This window comes from Mesoplodon mirus (assembly GCF_964341445.2).
Source record: "Mesoplodon mirus genome assembly, chromosome: 5".
Lineage (NCBI taxonomy): Eukaryota > Metazoa > Chordata > Mammalia > Artiodactyla > Ziphiidae > Mesoplodon > Mesoplodon mirus.
In genome coordinates this window covers 126857679-126869059 of record NC_138980.1, presented here as the reverse complement: position 1 = coordinate 126869059, position 11381 = coordinate 126857679, and the positions used below count along the sequence as shown (strand labels likewise).

The 11381-nt window shown below is 49.6% G+C and overlaps 1 protein-coding gene across 4 annotated transcripts; it reads left to right on the top strand.

Moving 5' to 3' along the window:
• Nucleotides 1-455: 455 nt before the first annotated feature.
• Nucleotides 456-11062, top strand: TMEM171 (transmembrane protein 171). 4 transcript variants are annotated; one of them, XM_082620665.1, is made up of 4 exons: nt 456-650; nt 3786-4290; nt 8433-8574; nt 10791-11062. In XM_082620665.1, the coding sequence occupies exons 1-4, from the start codon at nt 636-638 to the stop codon at nt 10984-10986; spliced, it is 858 nt and encodes a 285-aa protein (XP_082476791.1). In that variant the 5' UTR covers nt 456-635; the 3' UTR covers nt 10987-11062. The 4 variants fall into 4 exon arrangements, with proteins under 4 accessions (XP_082476791.1, XP_082476790.1, XP_082476788.1 ...); XM_082620664.1 differs by having other exon boundaries at nt 458-650; nt 3584-4290; XM_082620662.1 differs by lacking the exon at nt 456-650 and adding an exon at nt 742-1440 and having other exon boundaries at nt 3584-4290.
• The last annotated feature ends 319 nt before the right edge of the window (nt 11063-11381 follow it).

The following is an 11381-nucleotide window of genomic DNA, read 5'->3' as shown; positions in this document are numbered from 1 at the left end:
TATTCAAGATAGTAATAATCTTTGGCCACTGGGGCAAGTGGCCCAGCAAATCCCTCCCGCTAGACCCTGCCCAGTCTGCTTCCCTTATGAAGCCCTGTCTTACCCACCCAGCCTGCCAACCTGCAGAACCCAGGTGGACACCCTTCCCTGTTGGCCTCCCTCTGAGCCCTTTTCTGAGTCTCCTCCCTTCTGTAATCAGCTAAGCCGACTCATTCTTTACTGCAGTGAAAAACGACTGGGAACAACTTGCTGTATCAGGTATGCAAGGTGTTCGCACTTCCAAAAGGTTAAGGCAGTTGGCGTTAACTCTTGACTGGGCTGATCTCAGGCAAAGTGGATAGGACTCCAGGGAGAAGTGGCAGGGATGGGAAAGGCCGCAGGGCTCATGGCGCTCCCCTCTTTGGGCTGAGCTCTTGACTCACCTTTCACAGCGCCCTGACCTCTGGTGTGGCAACTGGCACAGCTGATTCCATGTCACGTGTCACGGGGCAGGTTACAAATAGCACAGGGATTAGCAAACCCATCCCCAAACGCCCGGTTCAAGGGCAGAGAAAGTGAGCAGTTTAAGTCCGGCAAATCATTAGCGACTGAGAACCAGGAAGGGGGTTCGATGGCAAAGCGGGACTGCGACGACCATGACGACCATACGTGTGAGTCTCGGAGCTAGGACCGGATGCCTGTACGCTTCGGGCATGGAGGACCCTTGTCTCACACGCTAATGGAGCGCACTTTTCTGTGACCTGGTGTCTCTATAACCTCTTCGTCGGGGAGCTCGCGGCGAGGGTCTAGCCCCAGTGACCCCAGCCAAGGTCTCCGGAGCGGCAGGAGAGCCACAGGCCCCCGGGTGCACCCGTCCCAGAGGGCGCGGCGGCGGGAACGCGGGGACCCCTGCCTGGGCGGCGATCACACCGAAGAGGGGGGCAGGCGCTACCCTTTCTTCCCCACCCCCGGCCCAAATTCTGGGCTCTCGGCCCGGAAGGGAACCGGCTCCCTTCACGCCGCCCGGACCTCGACCGTCGCCTCGCGAGTTGGGACAGCCAGGAGAACCCCAACTTGCCGTCCCGTGCCCGCAGGGCCACGGGCCAAGGAGGAGGAGGAGGAGGCGGAGAGGGGGGCGTTTTCCCGGATTACTCGCGCGCACGGTCACGGACGCGGAAGCCGCCCGGTCCGCCGCCCCTCGCTCCCCACCCCGGAGCCGGGCGCGCCTCTGGCCCCCATAGGGCAGCACCCAGCGGCGGCCAGCTCCCGCCAGTCCGCCCTGCCCTGCCCGCGCCGGCACCACCTCCTCCGTAAACACCGCGCGGCCCGCCCTCTGCGCTGGGACACGCAGGTGGGAGTGTGCGGTGCGGCCCGCCGCCCGGGAGGCCGCGGGTGGAGGCGGGCGCCGCGCTGCCCGCCGACTGCGGGCGCAGACAGCGCCCTCGCAGGACGCAGTCTCAGGTAAGCGCTCCTGGCCCTGCGCTCCTCTGCACTCCGGGAGCCCGCGCTCTGTGGCCGCGGGGCGGGCGCTGAGCTTTGGGGTCCAGGCTGGGAGCGAGGAGCGGCGCAGCGCGGAGGAGCCGCACTGCACCTGCGCCCGCGGGGGCCGCGCGCCAAGCTCTCCAGGCTGGTGTTGCGCTCCGGCTCTCGAAACCCACCAAGCTCTTTCCCGTAAAGGACTTTTCCTCTCTTCGCGTCAGTACCCAAACACAGAGAGCTTTGGACGTGGTGACATGCTGCTGATTTGGAAATGTCCTTTGGGAAACAGCGTTGGGGAGGTGAATTTGGCTTTGGGGAAATGAAATGTAGGTTGGTATTTGGAAAAGGTTTAATCTCCTATTAGTGCAGATGTCTCTGAGTCAGTTTGTGAGCGCATCTATGGGGGTGGGGAGGGGAGAGAGAACGAACTACCCAAGTACTATTTTGGATGGGGGATTAACACCTATGCCAGGTGCTTAGTCCACTAGTCCATGGAAAGGAAGCTACAAATCCAGTTTTAGGCTTTACTAGTATTGGGGAATTTGCCTTAAGGCAGTTAAAGCCGTGTGACTCACGACAAAGTCAAGGTATCAATCCAAGGTACAATGAATTGATAGGACTTTGTGGCAGAGAGTCACCCCTCACTCATGTCTTCAGACCAGCAAAAGATATTACAGGACTCAGAATTTTTTTTAATTAGTGCAATACTTTAAATGTTTGTTTCAGCTTAATTACATCTTCATAAGTATAGTTTGTCCAAGCTTAACGCGGAAGCTTGTTTCCCACCTCTATTTCCTTCTTTCTCCAACTTCCTTCTGATTGTATCTTACTTTTTCCAGGAAAAGCACTTCCTAGCATAAGACCAGTTGTTTTCTTTCTTTACCTAACCTGACCCTACTTGGACATGATTTGGGTTTGTCAAGACGGTCTTGGCTTTAGTGACTCAATCTTGAGCTCCTTCATGTGACCATGGATGCAAGTGGCACAAAGTATTTTAAAGTTTTCTTTCCTTGAGCAAGTGAAAATGTTCTTTACACTTGGGTTGTCTTTTTGAGTGCCCCAACTTGAAGGGTCCTGGAAAAATATTCCATTCATTAGAGTAAGACAAGATAACTGGATAATAAAGTCAGGGTGTGTAAGGTAGACAATTCTTTACCCACTGCTCGGGATACATTTAATATATGAGAGCCTTGAAGTACCGGGCTTGGGTGGTCTTATGGAAGGTGCTTTGCCACTTGATTTCATGTATACTCTTCTTTCAAAGTCAAGTTCTATTGCTGTTTAGTGTTTTGTAACTGGTGATTTTATTGGCTGCTTTTTTTTAACTGGGTCTAAACCTTTTTGTGGAAGTGGGTGGCACCACGGAAGAGGGTGAGCAAGAGGCCACCTGCCCACCTGAGGGACAAGGTGCTACCAGACCCCCCTGGGTTATCCCAGAGCCAAGTAGCCAGGCCACCAGATTTCAGGGCAGCCCCAATGTGTGCCTGTTTGAGAACTCAAGAGTCACATTTTGACAGAATTAACTTAAAATCCACCAAACTCACTGTGTTCCTGAACCGCCTTCCCATTCAGTTGAAACTTGGATCTCCCGTAGATGTAGCCTTAGGATAAAGCACAGAATGGAAAGTTGCTGCAGCCTAAAATAGGAAATGGAAAGTTAGTTACTGAACGAAAATTTACCGACTTGGAAATACTCATAGCAGCTGTGATGAAATGTGGGATGTTTGTAAATCAGAAACAATCCCTGTGGTTCTTCCTTCACTCACCATTGTTTTTATGTTTTTGGTTTTGGTTTTTTGGGGCCTGGAGAAGTGAGTCTGTTAAGACTCATAACAGGAAAAGCCACACCCAGTTACTTTTGTTGCATGGGTTTTGATTTTTCAAGATACTCTTAGGTGCATGGTAATTGCATTTGCCCTTCTTGCATATCTTTATAAAATTACACGTTCAGGAGTTTCTGAATGCCAGTTCCTCTGACTCATGAACCAGTTCATTGTGCTACAGTGTATCCGTTGCACAAAGTTCTATTCCCTATGATTTCATCCTAGTGTGATCTGGGAAAAAGAACAGGGCGGGTCAGAAACACCTGCGCGCACTTTAATTTGGTATTTGGTTATGTCTGCAGAGTTGTTGAAACCATTGAAGGGAAGGAACATATTCCACCCACCTCGGGGAAGTGGCCTCTTCTGGCCATGTCTCCTGCAGCTGCTGCCGAGCCAGATGGGGCCCAGGGAGACAGGCATGTCACCAAGCTCATTTTCTTCCTTTTTGTCATCGGTGCCATCCTGCTGTGTGTGGGAGTCCTGCTCTCCATCTTTGGGTTCCAGGCATGCCAATACGAAACCCTCCCAGACTGCAGCATGGTGCTGAAGATCTCCGGGCCCGCGTGTGCTGTGATTGGGCTGGGGGCTGTGATCCTGGCCCGCTTCCGGGCACGACATCAGCGAAGTGAGGAGCGCCTGCGAGGCAACCAGGGGGCCTCCGACCGAGCCTTCCTCTGTGGAGAGAGCCGCCAGTTTGTCCAGTGTCTCATCTTTGGGTTTCTGTTCCTGGCGAGTGGTATGCTCATCAGTGTACTGGGCATTTGGGTCCCCGGGTGTGACTCAGACTGGGTGCAGGAACCGCTGAATGAGACAGACACTGATGACTCAGAGCCCCAGATCTGTGGATTCCTGTCCCTGCAGATCTTGGGACCCTTGATTGTGCTTGTGGGATTGTGTTTCTTCGTGGTTGCCCATGTTAAGAAGAGAAACAACTTGAATGTGGGCCAGGATGCTTCTGAAAGTGAAGAGAGACAGACCCAGAACATGGAGCCCGTCCAGGTCACTGTAGGTGGGTGGCTGTCCTTCCTGTTCTTTTTTTTTTTTGCGGTACGCGGGCCTCTCACTGTTGTGGCCTCTCCCGTTGCGGAGCACAGGCTCCGGAGGCGCAGGCTCAACGGCCATGGCTCACGGGCCCAGCCGCTCCGCGGCATGTGGGATCTTCCTGGACCGGGGCACGAACCCGTGTCCCCTGCATCGTGCAGGCGGACTCTCAACCACTGCGCCACCAGGGAAGCCCCTCTCCTTCCTGTTCTTGTTCATATCACCATGGCTGTAGCATCAAGGCTTCACTGAGCTGCTGCCGGGTCTGGCCTAGATTCTCTTTCTCCTTCTCTCTCTTTGTCCCTGTCCCTGTGTGTGTGTCTCTCTCACACACACACACGCACACACATACACGCACACAGATGCACACAGACACAGTTCTGCTGCTGTACTTATCCCCATAAGAATCCTTGAGCACATCATTTCCTTGCAGCAATTCCTTGTTATCTAGCAAAAGCATTGGGACATTAACTTGTGACCTTAACTAAGGTCACAGAGCAAATAAAGACGAAAGTGAGAGGATCCTTGAGGAAAGCCTGGGAGCCTTCTAAAACCTAAGGTACCTGCCAAGTGACCCTGTTTCCCCTGTTATTCTCACACCAAAGACTTATGTCACTTCTGGTTGTTGGAAATGTGGTTTCTCATCCCTGGTCATCCCTGACTGGCTGTCATTGCAAGTCCTTAACCTCTCCTGGCCTTACTTTATGAATTTATAAAATGAGCACTGCATTTCTAAGATTCCTGTCAGCACTAATATCTAGGATTCTGAATCTGTCACAAGTCCATTGGTCTTCCATGTTTTGAGGGAGTCTTCTGTACTGTTTTCTGCATCATTCTTCTTCATTTTCTGTAATTTCATCCTTGGCTTCAGGGTCAGAGCAAGGTTTGGAAGCAGCGGCATAGACAAGGATGAAATATAACAGCACCTGTCGCTTCTTTCCTCCATGGAGTGCCTACAGAGTGTCCCTTTGGGTCCCCAGGGATCTGCAGAAGCGCTGCATCACCATTTCCTAGAGTCAGGTCCCCACAGAACCATACAAGTAGCTTTGGCCTCACGTTCACACAGACAAAGAAAACACCCCATTGCTGCTCATTTTTGCAAATCACTGTTTTATTTCAGTCTCCCACTCTGAAGCCACAGCCTTAACATGTAAAAGGCTGGGTGGGCAAAGAGGATTACAGAGCAGAAACCGTGGAAGGAACAGGGAAGGAAGGTGGCGAGTGAGATGTTTCCCGCGGGTGGGGCTGTCTGTCGAGCTGGCGGTACTCACTGTGGGGATTCTCTGGGCTGTGGGCCTTGCAAGGTATTGGCCTCAGAAAGGAAGGACAGATGGATTTACAGACGATCCTTGTGTTCAGCCAGGGTTGAAGCTCCCAACTTACTTATTTGTGCGTTTATATAATTACGGTGACAACATCAATATTAGTTATATGTTAATAATAGCAAACAAATATATAGGGCTTATTCTTGGGCCAAACACCCATCTAGGTGTTTTAGCATGTACTCGTCAAGAGCCTGTTGTGTGAAATTCATTCACACCTACAACAATCCACTGAGGCAGATGCTCTTAGTGTCTCCATGTTAAAGAAACCAAGGGTCAGGGATCCCAAGTCACGAACTAGCAAGTGGCAGAGCCAGGATCCTAACCGAGGCGGTGGGCATGTGTATGCTGTGGCCCTTGCATAGCGCCCTCCCCAGGCACTTGCTGTAATTCTGTTTCTGCAGGCTTCATCCTTCACCAGGTGTCCTGGGTTGTTGTTACATGACGAAAGGGCTCACCCAATATTGTAGATGTTCTTAGTTCTTTCAGGGGACACAGTGGAGTCCAAGTAAATACACTCGTGAGACACTCATGGTCTTCCACTTAGTTGCGAGCATTTCAAGGTGTGCCCTTTGAGTTTACTATCCGGGAGTTTTGGGGCCCAGCCTTGTTCCTGGTGCTTGGAATGGGGGGCGGCGGGGAGCAGGGCTTGTGCTGGAGTGACTCCTGGGTGGTTCTGTCCTGATGTTGGCACTGCATAGTTTAAAATCTTTTCCACATAACCGTTTAAGTCCTATCAAACTTGTGAAAATCTGGCACATTGTCTTTCTCTCCTTTGGTATTATGGAATAGGATTTACGTTTTTAGAAATCATGCCTTTTAGCACAGTTGTTAAGACTCCAGGCATTGTCTGTCAATGGTCAGTTCTGCCTTGTGAGGGAAATTGGGGTGATCAGAGGCAGTTCTTGGCTAAGTGCCAGGATGCAGCTCTTCCCAGAATGGAAGACGGAAGAGATAAACCAAGATGCATGATATCTGCATTGTGGGCACACCGAGTGCTGGACCCTGGATGCACAAGCAGGTGTGTGGTCAACTCACAGAGGACATGAAGTCTTTCAGGACATAGTGGAAGGGAAACCCCAGGGGCATGGGACTTTCCGGGGAGAGCAAGAGGGCTGGGAGCTGACCTGGCAGAGGGGTGGATGAGCCTCCGAGATAACTGGAGACTCTGAGTACTTCCTTGTCTGTGTTTGATAGGTGATCAGCCTGCTTTAGAGGCTTGTTTCCAGATCCTTTGTCCTACAATGTGTAATTAAAGTGAACATTCAACCTACCTTCCTCTGACCTACCAAGACCTTCTGAAAAAATTAAATGAGAATCCCAAGACAACCACTATGCTTTTTCCAGCTTCGGTTAGCGACATATATTAGAAGCTTGAACCGCCATCTCCTTGCAGAAGGAGAGATGGAGTTAATGCATTTTCTGCAGGGCTAAGTTACCTCTGGGGAGGCGACTGAGGCATCAAGGTGGAGAGTGGAAACACTGGCCAGACTGCCAGTTGGGAATGTTTCTTCAGACATGCAAATAGGTGCCACTTGCTGGTGGTTGTGAAGAAAGTCCCTTTGAGGATGCGTTACAGTTGAGAGAGCTTGCTCCGTGCCCAGCACCGTTTTAACCCTGCACACAAATCCAGTCCTCCTACCTGTCCTCTGAGGCAGCTACAGTTACAGCCTGCCGTTTACAGATGTGGTGGCTGAGGGAGGCCTAGGGAGGGCACATAACTTGTTCAGGGCCACGCTTGGTGGGAACTGGCAAGTGGAACCCCGGTAACTCTAGAGAACCCTGCAGCTCCCTAGGTGAGCATCAGCTCTGCTACCAGTACAAACCGTCTCCTCCCTGCAGGGAAGTAAAGTCCTCTTTCCTCTTTCATTCTTCCTGAGCTGTCATTTGGTGCTACCAGCTTATCAGAGGCCACCCTCAGACCCCTTTGTAGGGGTGCCCACATGTCTAGAAGGTTCTGGGCAACTCATCTGGTACATTTTGTGTTGGAATCAAATTAGAGCTTGCATCTGGTCCCCAGTTCTCCTCACCCAAACACAGGGATGTCTTCTGGAGTGAACAGTACCAACAGAAATGCAAAAAAAAAAAACCTAGCTTTTCTTTGAGTTTGACTTTCTTTTGTAAAGCTTGGAAGAAACGTTGGTAGATTAAAAAAAACTCTTCAAGTGCATAAACCACAACTATGGAAATAGGGATGGTGGGCTGTATCGTGGCTGTACTATCATTTGTTCAGAGGTTGAACCTGCATTTGAGGAATGGAGGCACTTTATCCAACAGCTAACTTTTGAAGAATTAAAATTGTAAGTAGAAAACGAGAAAAGCTTTGTAGCAGCAGACATCCAGGGGAGGTAAGGAACATTGTTAACAAATGCTTCACAGAAATGCTTTAGCTCAGACTTGCTATGAAATATAGGCCCACTATTCTTTTTTTTAATGTGGCAAAATAGACATAACATACAATTTACCAGTTTAATCATTTTAAAGTGTAGAGTGGTATTAAGTACAGTCACCATGTTGTACAGCCACCACCATGATCAATTCCCGGAAGTTTTTCATTATCCTGAACAGAAACCCTGCCTGCATTAAACACTAAGTCCAGTCACCCTAGCCTCCAGCCCCTGGCAGCCTCTGCTCTCAGTCTCTGTAAATTGGATAGGCTCACTTTTAAATTCTGGTGTTTTGACCTTTTCTATAGATGGGCCAAATATATTATTAATTTCTATGGCTCTTGCTCATTTGCTTGCATTTAGTACTCATCTGTCGTCAATGAAATGTTGTGTTTCCTTAGGTGATGCCGTGATCATATTCCCACCTCCTCCACCACCTTACTTTCCTGAGTCTTCAGTTTCTGCAGCTACTCGGAGTCCTGGGGCTGACAGTTTGCTCCCAAGTGAAAATCCACCTTCATATTACAGTATTTTTAACTATAGGTAAGACTTTCCATTTGAACGTCAAGAGTAGGAAAGTTTAACCTTTTCAGGCCTATGTCTACATTCAGGCCAAATCAGCTTTAAGGCTATGGTAGAGATGTAGCCATCCAAGTATGAGTATCTTTTTGACTGACATTATGCCAGAATTATTGCCTTAATATTCCTAGTACTTTTCAGGAAACTTTGGGCGGCACATCATAAGTTAAAAATTATAAAAGTGGTTATGCCGGGTTACTATGAAGCCTTCTCCAGGCATCTTTATGTGGTCCTAGCAGGGTTGATCCTCAAAATGCTGCACAAACCCATCAGCCATCCCAAGCGCTGGAGCAGAACTCAGGAGGCCCCTGCTAAGTGAGGCTTTGCTGCTTTAGATTGTGGGAGGGGTGAGGGTCCCAGGGGACCTCCAGCAGGTACAGAGCATTTCAGTATCTAATGGATACTTGAGTGGCCGGCTAAAATCAACCTGCATCCTCACTTGGCCACGCCAGGCTTCTCCCCTCAAAATTAAGTTGTTCCCTGGGCCTCAGAGTCTTCTCTGATTGACCGAAGAGAAATATGAGATTCCCATCCCCATCTCCCACGCTTTCCACATGCCACAAATTTGGAGGCGTACCTGGGGTCAGATTAAACAGTGTAAATATAAGTGTTTTTCCTTGAGGCAGAGGGATGCCATTGAAGGTTGTGGAGTCATGGCAACAGGATCCGAGCAGTGGTTAGCACAGCTCGTGATGGGGAAAGGCTGGGGGTGACCAGACCGGTGAGGAAGGCTTCTCTCACGGACAGGCTGAAGGTAACAGGAGCCTGGGACTGGGGTGGTCAGAAAGGGAGGAGTGTGTGAGGATGTCTGCTGTGGAGGACGACATGATGTCAAGGGTGAGTGACAGGGACAGGGAATGTCCCTGACTGAGGAAGACAGAGACGGGGCCTGTGTAAGTGGGAGAAGATGGTGAGCTGGCTTGCAGTAGAGGGAGAGCGAGGTGTGGGCCTTTGAGCCAGACTGGATGGGCCAGGTCTTGGGAGAGAGATGGGGTACTGGAGATGAAATGGCAAAGAGGTTGCTGAAACCAAGAGGGCAGGGCGACAGAGACCTGTGGAGAATCCACGGGCGGGGAAAGCATGAAAGGAAGGAGTTCTGGGAAGCGTCAGGAACGAGCAGGGCTGGAGGAGGCTCCGTACCTTCCCACGTGGGAAACCAGGGTGAAGGAAGTGAAGGCAGGATCACTGGAAAATCTCACAGGGCTAAGCAGGCCTCAGTGAAAAGTGGCTTTTGAGACACTGAGACACGTGCATTTTTGAAAGCAGTGAGAAGCAGGACCTGAGAGATGTCATGAGTGTGTTAGGGACAGGGGCTGCCATACCTGGTCATTCATGTTTCACGGCACGTGTTCTTGTACTTCAAACCAGGTGATGAGCTGGAGATCTGACCAGGGATGAATGCAGGAGTTCCCCTGTGTGGGTGAAAGGGAGGTTAGGTTCTGGACATTTGTAGAATTCTCTTAGTGAATTTTTGTATTCTTTTTTCCAATGATGAACTTCCCAGAGCCCTAAAATAAATGTCTGTTTCTACTGCTACTAAAAACTACTCCTACTGCTGTTGCTATGCCAGAGTCTGCCTTTTCTTACATTACCTCAGGTCATTCTCATAGTTACTTAGAAGGTAGGCACTGTCATCATACCCATTTTACAGATGAGGAAACTGAGGCTTAGAGAGGTTAAGTAACTTGCCTGAGATCAGACAGCTAGAAAGCAGCAGAGTGGAAATTCAGATGCAGGTCTGCCCTTTGCTAGACCCCACTCCATTAACCAGTACATCTTCCTTCCTTCAAGTTTTTGGCTTAATGATTTAATTGTCTCTTTGCATAAGTTTGTCTACCTTCCATGAGCTGTCTCAGAAGATGAAATAGCAGACAAGAGTAACTGTGTGTGTGCATGTTCTTTTCGGAAGGCAGCTATGTGTTTGTACTCTACGTCTTTTCAGTGACAAGGGAAATGACAACAGGAGTGAGACAGTCTTAAAGTAACCATGAGCTCTAAGGACAGGAAGGGGTAAGAAATCAAAACATATCTATGCAGAATAGAATATGGAAGAAATTACTCTGGAGACCCTTGCAGATGTTTCCAAAGGCATCTAATTAAACATGTGACAAGAACCTGGGAGTTAAGGCATGTGACTGAGTCCCTCTCCTCCCTTTCATGTTCTCTCTCCTTCTTCATAGGATCCCAACTCCTGAGGGCCAAGGCGCAGCCTCTGAGAGAGATTGTGAATCTATATATACTATTTCTGGGACCGCTTCATCCTCTGAGACCTCACACACTCCCTGTCTCTCATCCGAATTGCCTCCCAGATACGAAGAAAAAGAAACTGCTGCTACCACATCCTTGTCTCCATCTTCTGAGCCTTCCCCACCATGAGCCATGGACTCCAGTTCAATGTTTTATAGAATCAATCACTATTTAATTTGTTTTTCTAATAAAAAAATACAATAGAATCGGCTATGTCCTGACTTCCTGGTGTAGTATCAACATCAATAACAAACCTTCCAGATTAAGCTGTCAACGCTTCAGACCACAGGAGAGGCAGCGTGCCTCTGGCTGGGAAAATCTAAGATGCTTCTCTCATTGAGGCCTCCTACTCTGGGAGGTGGGTGGGATCGTTCGTATTGGTGGATGAAAAAGCAGCGGCTCAGAAAGGCTCATTAACTTATTCAAGGTCACATTGCTTCTAAATGGTGAGGTTGGGCTTTGAACCCATCTAGCTAGTTTCCGAAAGCCAGGTGCATATCTCTACCCTGTGCTGTCAAAGGCCA